At 38.1% G+C, this 18,782-nt stretch overlaps 1 protein-coding gene across 4 annotated transcripts in view; it reads right to left on the reverse strand.

Annotated features, from left to right (window-relative positions):
• LOC128666931 (zinc finger protein ZFP2) overlaps positions 1 to 18,782 on the reverse strand; it is a 502,916-nt gene that overhangs the window by 466,833 nt on the left and 17,301 nt on the right. For 2 of the 4 annotated variants that reach the window (XM_053721751.1, XM_053721750.1), the window contains exon 2: positions 6,523 to 6,633. The exons of 1 other annotated variant lie outside the window; for it this stretch is intronic. In XM_053721751.1, the coding sequence (XP_053577726.1) occupies positions 6,523 to 6,609 (87 nt within the window). In that variant the 5' untranslated portion in view covers positions 6,610 to 6,633. Of the gene's footprint in view, positions 1 to 6,522; positions 6,636 to 18,782 lie in introns of those variants that run through there. One more of the 4 variants, XM_053721752.1, reaches the window with a different exon arrangement.

Here is an 18,782-nt window from a genome sequence, read left to right on the forward strand (position 1 = left end):
ATCCAATAAACCTCATTTCACTACTGAAATATTACTGTGTCCTTCAGTTATTTGATAGATCAAAATGAAATTGCTAATCCAAACACCCAATTATTTATAAATTCAAATCATGGAAATTGTCAGGGGAGCCTAAACTTTTGCATACAACTGTATGTATGTATGTATGTATGTATGTATGTATGTGTGTGTGTGAATAACAAGACACCAGGAACTCTTAGAATATATTGAATCCACATCTCTGTCCTGGAAAAACTTGTTATACTCATATGCAAACATATGAACAGCATTACACCCTAGTTTCTTACATAATAATGTGCACCCTTCCATTGTTCCCAATTTGTTTGGATTTGAGAGCTTGCATTGTGTGGCTGTTTTAGGGTCCCAGGTATTGGAAAGGACCTTGACATGGTACCTGGGCTTGTTCCATTTGGCCAGATGTGGTAACTAACCTTTCCATTTTTGCTTTGAAATCTTAGCAGAGAACTTCTGAGTGCTGGACTTTCTCTGTGTGTTGTAATAATTTGTTTTGTAAATTTCCCTATGGTTCTTGCACCCAGACCTGTCTGGGGTTAACTGCCTGTGACTCTGGGGACAGCACAGCTTCCTGTGAGTGCCGGTGAGCACCCAGGGGGGGCTGAGCATGTTGCAGGGTGATAGGATGGGTACCCGGTCCGGTATGAGAGAGCAGTCCCCTTCCGTGTATATCTATCTCTCTCTAATATATATATATATATATATATATATATATATATGTGTGTACATTATTTAAAACCAAAAAAAGCTACTATTGGTGGTACCTTAACAATCTCATTAACCCTGTAGATACAAAGCTAGTAAATTTAAGTTTTGTCTATAGGAAGAACCTCTCCCTTGGTAACTTACTATCCCCTAGTCTACTCAGGAGTAACGGATACAAGAGCTCTTGGTTACATTTTAAAGGGACCTTTAAAGGGACAGTCTACGCCAGAATTTTTATTGTTTTAAGTGATAGATAATCCCTTTATTACCCATTCTCCAGTTTTGCATAACCAACACAGTTATATTTATATACTTTTTACCTCCGTGATTATCTTATATCTAAGCCTCTGCAAACTGCCCCTTTATTTCAGTTCTTTTGACAGACTTACAGCTTAGCCAATCAGTGCTGGCTCCCAGGTAACTTCATGTGCATGAGCACAGTGTTATCTATATGAAAAACATGAACTAACACCCTCTAGTGGTAAAAAAAAAAAACTTAAAATGCATTCTGAAAAGAGGCGGCCTTCAAGTTCTAAGAAATTAGCATTTGAACCTCCTAGGTTAAGCCTAAACTAAGAATACCAAGAGAACAAAGCAAAATTGGTGATAAAAGTAAAATTGCATGCCCTATCTGAATCATGAAAGTTTATTTTGGACTAGACTGTCCCTTTAAATGTGGCAAAAAATTTGCAGGTCCTGTGACCACATGAATGTCTCTACCTCTTTTAGATGTGCCACTTATGAGATTTTTGAAACTAGAGGTTGTGTAAAGTGCAGAAATAAATTTGTAATATACCTCGTTGAATGTGTACATTGCTCCAGGCAAAACGTTGGTAGAACAACAAGAGAGGTGTGTACTCGTATAAAAGGAGCATCTCTCATACCTCACGAAAGAAAGAGCTGTGTCCGCTCTAGCCAGGCATTTTTTGGAGGTACATAGTGGAAGTGTGAACTACTTCAGGTGGCAGGCCATTGAACAGATCACGAAAACACCAAGGGGTGGTGACAAATTCCAGATCTTATGTAGACAGGAGATTTACTGAATACATAGATTGAATAGTCACCTGTTGGATTCAACTCTGAATTTGACATCATAAACTACTGGCACAGATGAGGTCCAATTTGGGTTCTATTCTATTTTGTTAATTTTTAACTAATAAGATCCCTTACTGCTCAATGTTCATTTGTAATAGTTCACCACTATTATCTTGGCCGTAGACTTGGTGCTTAAGACACCATATTCATCTTTTGCTACATTGATGTGGTCTCTGTTTTACAAATGAACATAGGGGATCTAATTTTTGACATATTCATTTTTGACATATTTCTGTATATGATTTACTATCATGAACCCAAAGGTCTTATATATTTAGTATGTTCCCTTCCATTTCCTTTAGATAAATAAATGATATTTTATCAGGCTGATAATTTGCTATATACAGTGGATATAAAAAGTCTACACACCCCTGTTAAAATGGCAGGTTTCTGTGATGTAAAAAAAATGAGACAAAGATAAATCCTTTCAGAACTTTTACCACCTTTAATGTGACCTATAACCTGTACAACTCAATTGAAAAACAAACTGAAATCTTTTAGGTGAAAGGAAGTAAAAATAAAAAAATAAAATATGGTTGCATAAGTGTGCACACCCTTAAACTAAAACTTTTTTAAAGCACCTTTTAATTTGATTACAGCACTCAGTCTTTTTGGGTATGAGATTTTCAGCACGGCACATCTTGACTTGGCAAGATTTGCTCAGTCTTCTTTACAAAAACACTCCAAATCTTTCGGATTGCGAAGGCATCTCCTGTGCACAGCCCTCTTCAGATCACCCCACAGATTTTCGATCAGATTCATGTTGGGCTCTGGCTGGGCCATTCCAAAACTTTAATCTTCTTCTGGTGAAGCCATTCCTTTCTTGATTTGGATGTATGCTTTGTAAGAAAAGGCTTCCGTCTTGACACTCTACCCCATAGCCTAGACATATGAATAATATGGGAGATTGTTGTCACATGCACCACACAACTAGTACTTGCCAGATATTCCTGCAGCTCCTTTAATGTTGCTGTAGGACTCGTGGAAGCCTCCTAGACCATTTTTCTTCTTGTCTTTTCATAAATTATGGAGGGACGTCCAGTTCTTAGTAATGTCACTGTTGCGCCATATTTTCTCCACTTGATGACTGTCTTCACTGTGTTCAATGGTATATTCAATGCCTTGGAAATTCTTTTGTACCCTTCTCCTGACTGATGCCCTTTAACAATGAGATCCCTCTGATGCTTTGGAAGCTCTCTGTGGACCATGGCTTTTTATGTAGGATGCAACTAAGAGAATATCAGGAAAGACCTACTAGAACAGCTGAACTTTATTTGGGGTTAACTCGAGGCACTTTATATAATGGCAGGTGTGTACTGAATCCTATTTAACATGATTTTGAATGTGATCACTTAATTCTGAACAAAGCTACATCCCCAGTTATAAGAGGGTGTGCACAATTATGCAACCACATTATTTTAGTTTTTTGTTTATTTCCCTCCACTATTAAAGGTGGAAAAAGTTCTGAAATTATTTATCTTTGTCTCATTTTTTACATCACAAAAACTTGACATTTTAACAGGGGTGTGTAGACCTTTTATATACTGTAGGTATAGAAGGTGATATTCTATTATATGTGTACATATTCCATGCTATAATATATATATATATATATATATATATATATATATATATATATATATATATATATATATATATATATATATATCTCAATTAATTTGATTATGTAAACACACATGTATTTGAATGTATTACATGTTTATTATTGCATTGTATTTATTTATATATTTCCTTCTCAGGTTTTCTTCCTCTCTTCCCAATCATTGTCCGTTTTTTAAATCTTTCAAAAAATGTACTAACTCTGTATCTACAGAGTTAATGAGCTTGTTATGATACCACCAATAGGAGTGTTTTTTTGTTTTAAATAATTTGCACCTGTATTACGTTTTTATGTCTATGACTACTGTCTGTATGACTGAAACCGGGCAGACTCTCTTTTCTCTTTACCCATTGTCTGGGAGCCTGCCTATTATGGATTTTTAATGTTGTTTTAATAAAACCTGTTGGCTTTTACATTTTGGACTGCTATGAACTTTTTTTCTATTTACTTAAAATTTATTTAAATACTGAAAAAATATCTTTTAAATTTTTAATTAAAATTGGCTTGATGATACTCATTGCTATTGTATTGATAATATATTGATTTATTATTAATAGTGTATAAATCTCTCTGGTTGATAAATTGAAGTTATAGAAGACTATTTTTGGATTAGTTAAATTATACTTCCTGGAAATTCTATTACATTTGACATTTGTTAAGATTTTATTGTAATATTTGGATATATTTGCTATCCAAACGTTGTTAAATAAGCCATATTGTTTATTTGGTTAATGTTACTGGCTAATTATAAATTGTTCTAGTAAAATTCAATTGTGATATTTGATATTTAATTCATTTTGAGTTAAGGTTAATTTCTAAATAATATTGTGTCCATGCCTAGGGTAACAGACGATTTAAATGAATATTAATCAAAATATTTCTATAGCTTGCTTTATATTTTAATATTGTAATAATCAATCATATATATCTAGTCATAATTCATATCCGGTTTACTGCATAAATATAGTTGCCATGTTTACAATAATTTACCTTATCAGAATTTAAGAATTATTTTAGTTTGGGATTAAATATTAATATTTAATAATAATTTTATTGTCATTAATTACTGACCATCTCAACAGTGCTATTTTGGAGTACACTACAGGGATTATATAACCTTTTACTGGAGTGCACTGCTAAGATTCTACTATATTAATTAGAGATATTGCTGACGATAATTTTACTGTTATTTTACTGTTATTTATTTATATTCCAGAGATTATCCCTAATATTGATTATTGATATTTTAATAATTAAATAACATTTCTGGAGGCACAATGCCAAGAACAGTAAATTTTGATCACAGTGATTTTATATATTTTGTAGTAAGTTATAGGTATTACCTAATAACAGGATTATATTGTAAAAATTGTGATACCTTTGAAATTGTATTAGCGTTTTATGTTAAATACTAAGTTAAAATCACTATGTCTGTGACCAGAAGTGATTAAAATACATCTGTGAACAGTAACATAGTAGATGAGATTGAAAAAAGACTGAAGTCCATTGAGTTCAAACTATACAAATCTAAAATATATACAAAAAGATCCAGTTAAACTTAAATAATCCCACTAAAAAGGTGACCCATTTTAATACTAGCAATCATATCCATGAATTTTGTTTAGACACAGAAATGTATCCAAACAATTTTTAAATGTATCTAGGGTAATGGCATTCACTACCTCCTTTGGTAAGGAGTTCCACAATTGTATTGCTCTTAAAGTGAAAAACGTTTCCGTTGCAGGAGATTAAATCTCCTTTCCTCCAACCTTAAATTGTGACCTCTGGTCACAAAACAATTTCTTGGAATAAACAGAGCTTCTGCCATCTCTGTATATGGGCCTTGAATATATTTATATAAAGTAATCATGTCACCTCTTAAGCGCCTTTTTTGTAAAGAAAACAGACCCAGTTTGGCTAGCCTCTCTTCATAGGTTAAATTCTCCAATCCCCTTATTAGCTTTGTGGCCCGTCTCTGAACTTTTTCTAGTTCTGCAATATCTTTTTTTGTGATCGGTCCCCAGAACTGAACTCCATACTCAGGGTGAGGTCTTACCAGGGCTTTATATAGTGACAGAATTATGCTTTCCTCCCTTGAGTCAATGCCTCTTTTAATACATGCTAGTAGTATCTTATTAGCCTTTGAAGCTGCTGCCTTGCATTGTGCAACCATCTTTAGCTTGTTATCTATTACTACCCCCAAATCCCTTTCCTCCTGTGTTTGGCTAAGTCTTGTCACATTTAAATAATACGTTGCCTGCTTATTTTTACTTGCAAAATGTAGAACCTTGCATTTTCCCGTATTAAATCTCATTTTCCATTTACCTGCCCATTTTTGCAGGTCCCTTTGTAATGAAAGTTCATCCTGCGCTGACCTAATGACCTTACTTAACTTAGTATCATCTGCAAAAATAGAGATGTCGCTATTTAATCCTTGCTCCAAGTCATTTATAAAAATATAAAAAAAGAATAGGGCCCAGTACTGATCCCTGGGGGACTCCACTGATTACCTTTGTCCAATTTGAGTATGATCCATTTACTACTGCTTGTTGCTCCCTATCTTTTATCCAGTTATTAATCCATAAGATAACATTTTCAGATATTCCCAGTCCCTTAATTGTGTGCATTAATCTCTCATGTGGCACTGTATCAAAAGCCTTTGCAAAATCTAAGTATATCACATCAACTGATTCCCCTTTATCTATATTTTTACTTACTTTCTCATAGAATCTAATTAGATTAGTTTGACATGATCTATTTCTCATAAAACCATGCTGGTTAGAACTCATAATCTTGTTTACACAAATATGCTCATCAATATAATCCCTTATAATCCCTTCAAATATCTTCCCCACTATTGATGTCAGACTAACTGGTCTATAGCTTCCTGGATCATCCCCAATTCCCTTTTTGAAGAGTGGCACCACATAAGCTTTACGCCAATCCTTGGGTACCATGCCTGAGGATAATGAGTCTTGAAAAATTATGAGTAGAGGTTTGTCTATAACAGTGCTAACTTCCCTTAACACCCTTGGGTGTATTCCATGTGGGCCTGGAGTTTTATTTACCTTAATATTATCCAATTTGTTCCTGATATCCTCTATACATAACCCAGTTAATGGGCTGGCATGTTCTATTTTGTTCCAAGGTATCATCCAATGGTTCCTCTGTTGTGTATACTGAAGAAGAAGAAAAAAACTGGTTTAGTATCCCAGCCTTCTCCCTGTCACTGTTAATCATTCTACCCTCCACGCATTTTAATGTACCTATATTGTCCTTCTTAGATTTTTTGCTTTTTATGTACTTAAAGAACCTTTTAGGGTTAGATTTAGAATCCTTTGCAATTAATTTTTCATTTTCAATTTTGGCTAATTGAATTGCTTTTTTTGCATGCTTTGTTACATTCCTTATAAATATGGAATTTTGAGTCTGTACTATTTTCTTTGAATAATTTAAATGCCCTACGTTTTTTCCTAATTTCTCTTAACACATTTATATTCAGCCACATTGGCTTGGATTTTTTATGTTTATAACCATATGGTATTTGTTGATATGTATATTTATTTAACAAAGTTTTAAAATGTTATCCATTTATCCTCTGTATTTTTATTAGAGAATACTTTGTCCCAATTTATGTTATTTAATAATTTCCTTAAAGCGTTGAATTTTGCTTACTTAAAATTAAAAGTCTTGGTTAAACCTTTAAGACACGGTTTATGAAAAGAGATTTCAAATGTGACCATGTTATGATCACTGTTACCCAAATGTTCTTTGACTTCTATGTTTGATATTATATCTGTTTTGTTTGATAGCACTAAATCCAACATAGCGTTACTCCTAGTTGGCTCCTCTATTAATTGTGACAAGAAGTTATCCCTGAGAACATTTAAAAATCTATCCCCCTTAGCTGAATTATTAGTTTCATTGTCAGGGTAGTTTAAAATCACCCATAATTACAGCACTGTTATTAGCAGCCTTACCTATTTGAGTTTTCATCCAGGTAACTAATGTTGGTGGGCTTGTAGCATGTTCCTAGTAATATTTTTTTTAGGATTCCCCCCCCCCACTCTTTATTTCCACCCACAGGGTCTCTACATTGTCGCCTGTATCAGAAATATCTTCCCTTATTGTAGGTTTAAGGTTAGATTTACTATACATGCAGATTCCTCCAACCCTTTTATTATTCCTGTCCCTCCTAAATAAAATATACCCCTCTAAGTTAATTGCCCAGTCATGTGAATCATCCCACCAAGTTTCAGTTATACTGATAACATCATAGTCCTCTTCTGCAACTAATAGCTCCAGCTCCCCCATTTTACTTGTCAAGCTTTTTGCATTTGTGGCCATACATTTAATTTCCATGTGCTTTCTGCTGATACTAGGTGTGCTTTCCTCTATACTTTCTAATGTGACATTTCTTAAGTCATCCCTTCCTTGAGATATTAAGGGAGTGACATATTCACAGACTGATCTCTCTGTTCTATTGTGTTCTAACTGACCCTCCCGCCCCTTTGCCTAGTTTAAAAGATTCTCTAAACTTGCTACCATCCTTTCCCCCAACACACCTGCACCCATGTCATTCAGATGCAATCCATCCTTACTGTACAAATTGTACCCAGGTGAAAAGTCAGCCCAGTGCTCTAAAAAGTCAAACCCCTCATTTTTACACCATGAATTAACAGACCTTAGCTCCTTCTGCCTTACTGAATTAGCACACTGCACTGGTAATATCTCCGAAAATATTAATTTGGAGGTCCTTGCTTTAAGCTTGCTACCTAACTCCCTGAAGTCCTTTTTTAGGACTCTCCATCTCCCGCTGATTCCTTCATTAGTACCAATATGTACCATGACTGCAGGATCAGACCCACATCCCTCCACCAATCTATCAATACGCTCCACAATATGCCTAACACGAGCCCCTGGAAGACAGAAAATTTTCTATTTAAAGGGTCTGGATGACAAATTACCCTATCAACCTTCCTAATAATAGAGTCTCCTACCACCAACATTTTTCTCAGGCCCTGACTAGTATGCCCCTCTTCCATGATTGAAGAACTGTTAACTATAGTATGCCCCTTTACCATGTCTGAGGGACTGCCCACCATAGTATGCTCCTCTTCCACAGCTAAAGGACTGTTCACTATACTAAGCAACACAGCCCTATCTGACACTGCCAACACAGCCCTATCTGACCCCAACATCCTCACTTAATCTGGAAAATCTGTTGGGGAACAATTGTGTTCCCCAAAATAATAAAATAACCCAGGCAGAATCCCTTAAAATGGAAGCTATAGGCCACATAAAAAAAAGGTTTAATACTGAGGGTGATATAAATGCTTATGTTAAAATGCTTACAACTAAGGCCAAAAATATTGCTAATAATAATAATAATAATAATAATAATAATAATAAGTGGAATGAAACAAGTGAATTATTACAAGAGTTATTAAGAAGTAACCATTGCAAAGGGTCTAAAAAGCGTGATGAGGTGATTCTCAAATCATGGCCGCTGTTAATATGCATAAATTATGAACTGTCCACTCAAATTATAGGACAGGACTTGCAATTACAGCAACTAACAGACGAAAATCACTCATTAAGCTCAAGTGAAGAAAATTTAGAACAAGTCTAAAATTAAATTGATACGGTTAACCAAAGCCTTGCTACCTTAGATAAACATAGTAAAAAAATAACAGCCAAACTAAAAAGCCTAAATGAACAATAAACAGATAGCCAGGAAGAAATAAGATTATTAAGAGAAAAATACCTTAATGGCTGAAAAACAGTATAAGAAATAAATAAATGAATTAGAGAGACAATTCAGCAGTAATAAGGAGCCTTTAACCAATAGTAATAATGATAATGCCGAAATAATTAAATCTATTAAGGACGTTAGAAGTGAGCTTCAAAATATAAGGGAAGAATTTAAACAAAGGACACCAAATGGCTTAGAAATAAGATTCCCAGTTAGGCCACTACCCAACGCCGAGGCACAAAATAATTATTACACCTCAGGGGAGGAAGAAGGCAGTTACTATAGTGAGTCAGAGGTCAAAGCCAGCTACTCAGATAGCCCATATCAATATAATGCACATGTGGGAACTCCCCATAGTAAAAATAGGACCAATAGAGGGCACTCCAGCACAAATAATAAGGTCCCCAAAAGAACCCGGAATATACCTGGTAAAAATGTAGGACACCACTCAAAATAATTAAATTTATAAAAGAAGCAGTACCTACATTCTCTAAAAGGGGGCCCACTTCTATAATTGATCACTTAGAGGCTTAAGGGACACTGAACCCAATTGTTTTCTTTCCTGATTCAGATAGAGCATGCAATTTTAAGCAACTTTCTAATTTACTTCTATCATCACATTTCTTCATTCTCTTGGTATCTTTATTTGAAATGCAAGAATGTAAGTTTAGATGCCGGCCCATTTTTGGTGAACAAACTGTGTTGTTATTGCTGATTGGTGGATAAATTCATCCACCAATAAAAAAAGTGGTGTCCAGAGTCCTGAAACAAAAAAAGCTTGGATGCCTTATTTTTCAAAAAAAGATAGCAAAAGAACGAAGAAAATGTGACAATAGGAGTAAATGACAAAGTTGCTTAAAATTGCATGCTCTATCTGAATCACAAAAGAAAAAATGTGGGTTCAGTGTCCCTTTATGAAAATGCTTCATCTGTATTAAATGTGAATTGTGAGCAGTCTAAAATTGACTTTCTGCCATGGATATTTGAGGGTAAGTACCATAAATTCGTTGACTCACTAAAAAAAAAACATAATTTATGTAAGAACTTACCTGATAAATTCATTTCTTTCATATTGGCAAGAGTCCATGAGCTAGTGACGCATGGGATATACAATCCTACCAGGAGGGGCAAAGTTTCCCAAACCTCAAAATGCCTATAAATAAACCCCTCACCACACCCACAATTCAGTTTAACGATAGCCAAGAAGTGGGGTGATAAAGAAAGGAGTTAAAAGCATAAACAAAGAAATTTGGAAATAATTGTGCTTTATACAAAAAAACATAACCACCACAAAAAGGGTGGGCCTCATAGACTCTTGCCAATATGAAAGAAATGAATTTATCAGGTAAGTTCTTACATAAATTATGTTTTCTTTCATGTAATTGGCAAAAGTCCATGAGCTAGTGACGTATGGGATAGCAATACCCAAGATGTGGAACTCCACGCAAGAGTCACCAGAGAGGGAGAGATAAAAACAAAAACAGCCATTTTTCACTGAAAAAAATAATCCACAACCCAAAATCTAAGTTAATTCTCATTAAATGAAAAAACTTAAAACATAAGCAGAAGAATCAAACTGAATCAGCTGCCTGAAAAACATAATTTATGCTTACCTGATAAATTCCTTTCTCCTGTAGTGTAGTCAGTCCACGGGTCATCCATTACTTATGGGATATTAACTCCTCCCTAACAGGAAGTGCAAGAGGATCACCCAAGCAGAGCTGCTATATAGCTCCTCCCCTCTACGTCATACCCAGTCATTCGACCGAAAACCAAACGAGAAAGGAGAAACTATAGGGTGCAGTGGTGACTGGAGTATAATTTAAAATTTAGACCTGCCATAAAAAACAGGGCGGGCCGTGGACTGACTACACTACAGGAGAAAGGAATTTATCAGGTAAGCATAAATTATGTTTTCTCCTGTTAAGTGTAGTCAGTCCACGGGTCATCATTACTTATGGGATACCAATACCAAAGCTAAAAGTACACGGATGACGGGAGGGACAGGCAGGATCTTTACACGGAAGGAACCACTGCCTGAAGAACCTTTCTCCCAAAAACAGCCTCAGAAGAAGCAAAAGTGTCAAATTTGTAAAATTTGGAAAAAGTATGAAGAGAAGACCAAGTTGCAGCCTTGCAAATCTGTTCAACAGAGGCCTCATTCTTAAAGGCCCACGTGGAAGCCACAGCTCTCGTAGAATGAGCTGTAATTCTTTGAGGAGGCTGCTGTCCAGCAGTCTCATAGGCTAAACGTATTATGCTACGAAGCCAGAAAGAGAGAGAGGTAGCAGAAGCTTTTTGACCTCTCCTCTGTCCAGAATAAACGACAAACAGGGAAGAAGTTTGGCGAAAATCTTTAGTTGCCTGTAAATAAAATTTCACGGCACGGACTACGTCTAGATTGTGTAGAAGTCGTTCCTTCTTTGAAGAAGGGTTAGGACACAATGAAGGAACAACAATCTCTTGATTGATATTCCTGTTAGTGGCTACCATAGGTAAGAACCCAGGTTTAGTACGCAGAACTACCTTGACTGAATGAAAAATCAGATAAGGAGAATCACAATGTAAGGCCGATAACTCAGAGACTCTTCGAGCCGAGGGAATAGCCATTAAAAACAGAACTTTCCAAGATACCAGCTTGATATCAATGGAATGAAGGGGTTCAAACGGAACACCCTGTAAAATGTTAAGAACTAAGTTTAAGCTCCACGGTGGAGCAACAGTCTTAAACACAGGCTTAATCCTGGCCAAAGCCTGACAAAAAGCCTGAACGTCTGGAACTTCTGACAGACGCTTGTGTAAAAGGATTGACAGAGCTGAGATCTGTCCCTTTAAAGAACTAGCAGATAAACCCTTTTCTAAACCTTCTTGTAGAAAAGACAATATCCTAGGAATCCTAACCTTACTCCATGAGTAACTCTTGGATTCGCACCAATGTAAGTATTTACGCCATATTTTATGGTAAATTTTCCTGGTAACAGGTTTCCTAGCCTGTATTAAGGTATCAATTACTGACTCCGAAAATCCACGCTTTGATAAAATCAAGCGTTCAATCTCCATGCAGTCAGCTTCAGAGAAATTAGATTTTGATGTTTGAAAGGACCCTGAATTAGAAGGTCCTGTCTCAGAGGCAGAGACCAAGGTGGACAGGATGACATGTCCACTAGATCTGCATACCAGGTCCTGCGTGGCCACGCAGGCGCTATTAGAATCACCGATGCTCTATCCTGTTTGATCCTGGCAATCAATCGAGGAAGCATCGGGAAGGGTGGAAACACATAAGCCATTTTGAAGTTCCAAGGTGCTGTCAGAGCATCTATCAGAACCGCTCCCGGGTCCCTGGACCTGGACCCGTAACAAGGAAGCTTGGCGTTCTGGCGAGACGCCATGAGATCCATATCTGGATTGCCCCAACGCCGAAGTATTTGGGCAAAGACCTCCGGATGAAGTTCCCACTCCCCCGGATGAAAAGTCTGGCGACTTAGGAAATCCGCCTCCCAGTTCTCCACGCCTGGGATGTGGATCGCTGATAGGTGGCAAGAGTGAGACTCTGCCCAGAGAATTATCTTTGAGACTTCCATCATCGCTAGGGAACTCCTTGTCCCTCCTTGATGGTTGATGTAAGCCACAGTCGTGATGTTGTCCGACTGAAACCTGATGAACCTCAGAGATGCTAGCTGAGGCCAAGCTAGAAGGGCATTGAAAACTGCTCTTAATTCCAGAATGTTTATGGGAAGGAGACTCTCCTCCTGAGTCCATGATCCCTGAGACTTCAGGGAATTCCAGACAGCGCCCCAACCTAGCAGGCTGGCGTCTGTTGTTACAATCGTCCAATCTGGTCTGCTGAAGGGCATCCCCTTGGACAGATGTGGCCGAGAGAGCCACCATAGAAGAGAATTTCTGGTCTCTTGATCCAGATTCAGCATAGGGGACAAATCTGAGTAATCCCCATTCCACTGACTTAGCATGCACAACTGCAGTGGTCTGAGATGCAGGCGTGCAAAGGGAACTATGTCCATTGCCGCTACCATTAAACCGATTACCTCCATGCATTGAGCCACTGACGGGTGTGGAATGGAATGAAGGACACGGCAAGCATTTAGGAGTTTTGTTAACCTGTCTTCTGTCAGGTAAATTTTCATTTCTACCGAATCTATAAGAGTCCCTAAGAGAAGAACTCTTGTGAGTGGCAATAGAGAACTCTTTTCTTCGTTCACCTTCCACCCATGTGACCTTAGAAATGCCAGTACTAACTCTGTATGAGACTTGGCAGCTTGGAAACTTGACGCTTGTATCAGAATGTCGTCTAGGTACGGAGCTACCGATATTCCTCGCGGTCTTAGTACCGCCAGAAGAGAACCCAGAACCTTTGTGAAGATTCTTGGAGCAGTAGCTAACCAGAAGGGAAGAGCTACAAACTGGTAATGCCTGTCTAGGAAGGCAAACCTTAGGTACCGGTAATGATCCTTGTGAATCGGTATGTGAAGGTACGCATCCTTTAAATCCACTGTGGTCATGTACTGACCCTTTTGGATCATGGGTAAGATTGTCCGAATAGTTTCCATTTTGAACGATGGAACTCTTAGGAATTTGTTTAGGATCTTTAAATCCAAGATTGGTCTGAAGGTTCCTTCTTTCTTGGGAACCACAAACAGATTTGAGTAAAACCCTTGTCCGTGTTCCGACCGCGGAACCGGGTGGATCACTCCCATTAGTAAAAGATCTTGTACACAGCGTAGAAACGCCTCTTTCTTTATCTGGTTTGTTGACAACCTTGAAAGATGAAATCTCCCTTGTGGAGGAGAAGCTTTGAAGTCCAGAAGATATCCCTGAGATATGATCTCCAACGCCCAGGGATCCTGGACATCTCTTGCCCAAGCCTGGGCGAAGAGAGAAAGTCTGCCCCCCACTAGATCCGTTTCCGGATCGGGGGCCCTCACTTCATGCTGTCTTAGGGGCAGCAGCAGGTTTTCTGGCCTGCTTGTCCTTGTTCCAGGTCTGGTTAGGTTTCCAGCCCTGTCTGTAGCGAGCAACAGTTCATTCCTGTTTTGGAGCGGAGGAAGTTGATGCTGCTCCTGCCTTGAAGTTGCGAAAGGCACGAAAATTAGACTGTCTAGCCCTTGGTTTGGCTCTGTCTTGAGGCAGGGCATGTCCCTTACCTCCAGTAATGTCAGCGATAATTTCTTTCAAACCGGGCCCGAATAAGGTCTGCCCCTTGAAAGGTATGTTAAGCAATTTAGATGTCACATCAGCTGACCAGGATTTAAGCCACAGCGCTCTGTGCGCCTGAATGGCGAATCCGGAGTTCTTAGCCGTAAGCTTAGTTAAATGTACTACGGCATCAGAAATAAATGAATTAGCTAGCTTAAGGACTCTAAGCTTGTCTGTAATCTCATCCAATGTAGCTGAGCTAATGGTCTCTTCCAGAGACTCAAACCAGAATGCCGCCACAGCCGTGACAGGCGCAATGCATGCAAGGGGTTGCAATATAAAACCTTGTTGAACAAACATTTTCTTAAGGTAACCCTCTAACTTTTTATCCATTGGATCTGAAAAGGCACAGCTATCCTCCACCGGGATAGTGGTACTCTTAGCTAAAGTAGAAACTGCTCCCTCCACCTTAGGGACCGTCTGCCATAAGTCCCGTGTGGTGGCGACTATTGGAAACATTTTTCTAAATATAGGAGGGGGTGAGAAAGGCACACCGGGTCTATCCCACTCCTTGTTAACAATTTCTGTAAGCCTTTTAGGTATAGGAAAAACGTCAGTACACGTCGGTACCGCAAAATATTTATCCAGCCTACATATTTTCTCTGGGATTGCAACCGTGTTACAATCATTCAGAGCCGCTAATACCTCCCCTAGTAACACACGGAGGTTCTCAAGCTTAAATTTAAAATTTGAAATGTCTGAATCCAGTTTATTTGGATCAGATCCGTCACCCACAGAATGAAGCTCTCCGTCTTCATGTTCTGCAAATTGTGACGCAGTATCAGACATGGCCCTAGTATTTTCAGCGCACTCTGTTCTCACTCCAGAGTGGTCGCGTTTACCCCTAAGTTCTGGCAATTTAGATAAAACTTCAGTCATAACATTAGCCATGTCTTGCAAAGTGATTTGTAATGGCCGCCCTGATGTACTTGGCGTCACAATATCACGCACCTCCTGAGCGGGAGATGCAGGTACTGACACGTGAGGAGAGTTAGTCGGCATAACTTCCCCCTCGTTGTCTGGTGAAATTTTCTTTACATGTACAGATTGGCTTTTACTTAAAGTAGCATCAATGCAATTAGTACACAAATTTCTATTGGGCTCCACATTGGCCTTTGAACATATTGCACAAAGAGATTCCTCTATGTCAGACATGTTTAAACAAACTAGCAATTAAACTAGCAAGCTTGGAAAATACTTTTCAAATAAATTTACAAGCAATATAAAAAACGTTACTGTGCCTTTAAGAAGCACACAAAAAACTGTCACAGTTGAAATAACATGAACCGGATTAGTTATAGAAAACAAATTTTCACATTAAATTTATTAATTTAGCAAAGGATTGCACCCACTAGCAAATGGATGATTAACCCCTTAATACCAAAAAACGGATAACAATAAAAATATATACGTTTTTATCACAGTCAAAGCACAGTCTCACAGGTCTGCTGTGAGTGATTACCTCCCTCAAAACTAGTTTTGGAGACCCCTGAGCTCTGTAGAGACGTCCTGGATCATGCAGGGAGAACAGGAAGACTTGTGACTGAATTTTTACTGCGCAGTAAAAGCGCCAAAATAGGCCCCTCCCACTCATACTACAACAGTGGGGAAGCTCAGTAAACTGATTTTATTCAAAACAAACGACAGCCATGTGGAAAAATAATGCCCATGAAAAATTTTCACCAAGTACCTCAGAGAAAAAACGATTAACATGCCAGTAAACGTTTTAAATATAAATATATGAGATGTTAATAAAAAGCCTGTTGCTAGTCGCTTTCACTGCAGAGAGGCTATAAGTTATATATATATACAGTATTTTCTTAGTGAAGTGCCATTCCCCAGAAATACTTCAGTGCAAACATACACACATATCAGCCTGATACCAGTTACTACTACTGCATTTAAGGCTGTACTTACATTACATCGGTATTAGCAGTATTTTCTCAGTCAATTCCATTCCTTAGAAAATAATAAACTGCAACATACCTCCTTGCAGGTGAACCCTGCCCGCTGTCCCCTGTTCTGAAGTTACCTCGCTCCTCAGAATGGCCGAGAACAGCAAATGGATCTTAGTTACGTCCGCTAAGATCATACACAACTCAGGTAGATTCTTCTTCTAATGCTGCCTGAGAAAAAACAACACACTCCGGTGCTGTTTAAAATAACAAACTTTTGATTGAAGAAATAAAAACAAATTTTAATAACCACAGTCCTCTCACACGTCCTATCTATTAGTTAGGTGCAAGAGAATGACTGGGTATGACGTAGAGGGGAGGAGCTATATAGCAGCTCTGCTTGGGTGATCCTCTTGCACTTCCTGTTAGGGAGGAGTTAATATCCCATAAGTAATGGATGACCCGTGGACTGACTACACTTAACAGGAGAAAAAAACTTTTCTACCAAAAACTGCTTCTGAAGAAACGAAAACATCAGAATGGTAGAATCTAGTAAATGTATGCAATGAAGAACAGGTTACTGCTTTGCAAATCTGAACAACTGAAGCTTCATTCTTAAAAGCCCACAAATTGTAGACTAATCAAGTAGAATGAGCTGTAATTCTCTGAGGCGGGGCTTGACCCAACCCCAAATAAGCTTTAAACCACGAAGCCAAGGAAATGGCAGAAGCCTTCTGACATATCCTGGAACCAGAAAAGATAACAAATAGACTAGAAGTCTTCCTGAAATCTTTAGTTGCTTCAACATAATATTTCAAAGCACTTACCACATCCAAAGAATGTAAGGATTTCTCCAAAGAATTCTTAGGATTAGGACACAAGGAAGGGACAACAATTTCTCTATTAATGTTGTTAGAATTTACAACCTTAGGTAAGAATTTAAATGAAGTCCGCAAAACCGCCTTATCCTGATGAAATTCAGAAAAGGAAATTCACAAGAAAGAGCAGATAATTCAGAAACTACTAACAGAAGAGATGGCCAAAAGGAACAACACTTTCCAAGAAAGTATTTTAATGTCCAAAGAGAGCATAGGCTCAAATGGAAGAGCCTGTAAAGCCTTCAAAACCAAAATAAGACTCCAAGGAGGAGAGATTGATTTAATGACAGGCTTGATACAAATCAAAACCTGTACAAAACAGTGAATATCAGGAAGCTTATCAATCTTTTTGTGAAATGAGACAGAAAGAGCAGAGATTTGTCCCTTCAAGGAACTTGCAGACAAAACCTTTATCTAAACCATCCTGAAGAAACTGTAAGATTCTAGGAATTCTGAAAGAATGCCAAGTGAACTTATGAGAAGAACACCATGAAAATAAGTCTTCCAAACTCGATAATAAATCTTTCTAAAACCAGATTTACGAGCCTGTAACATAGTATTAATCACTGAGTCAGAGAAACCTCTATGACTAAGCACTAGGCATTTAATTTCCATACCTTCAAATTTAATGATTTGAAATCCTGATGGAAAAACGGAACTTGAGACAGAAAATTCAACCTTAATGGAAGAGGTCCGAACAAGATCCGCATATCAAAACCTGTGAGGCCATGCTGGAACTACCAGCAATACAAACGACTGGTCCATGATGATTTTGGATATCACTCTTGGAAGAAGAACTAGAGGCGGGAAAATGTAAGGAGGTTGGTAGCACCAAGAAAGTGTCAAAGCATCCACTGCTTCCGCCTGAAGATCCCTGGACCTGGACAGGTACCTGGGAAGTTTCTTGTTTAGATGAGAAGCCATCAAATCTATTTCTGAAAGACCCCACATCTGAACAATCTGAGAAAACACATCTGGATGGAGAGACCACTCCCCTGGATGTAAAGTCTGACGGCTGAAATAATCCGCTTCCCAATTGTCTACACCTGGGATATGTACCACAGAAAATAGACAAGAGCTGTATTCCGCCCAAAAAAGTATTAGAGATTCTTCTTTCATAGCTAGGGGACTGTGAGTCCCACCCTGATGATTGACATATGCCACAGCTGTGATATTGTCTGTCTTGAAAGCAATTGAATGGTTTTCTCTTCAACAGAGGCCAAACCTGAAGAGCCCTGAAAATTGCACCGAGTTCCAAATATTTATTGGTAATCTCGCCTCTTGAGATTTCCAAACCCCTTGTGCTGTCAGAGATCCCCAAACAGCTCCCCAACCTGAAAAGACTTGCATCTGTAGTGATCACAGTCCAGGTTGGACAAACCAAAGAGGCCCCTAGAACTATACAATGGTGATCTAACCACCAAGTCAGAGATAGTTGAACATTGGGATTTAAGGATATTAATTGTGATATCCTAGTATAATCCCTGCACCACTAATTCAGCATACAAAGCTGGAAAGGTCTCATATGAAAACGAGCAAAGGGAATTGCGTCCGATGCTACAGTCATGAGACCTAAAACTTTCATGCAC

The sequence above is a fragment of the Bombina bombina genome, chromosome 7 (genome assembly GCF_027579735.1).
Source record: "Bombina bombina isolate aBomBom1 chromosome 7, aBomBom1.pri, whole genome shotgun sequence".
Classification (NCBI taxonomy): Eukaryota; Metazoa; Chordata; class Amphibia; order Anura; family Bombinatoridae; genus Bombina; species Bombina bombina.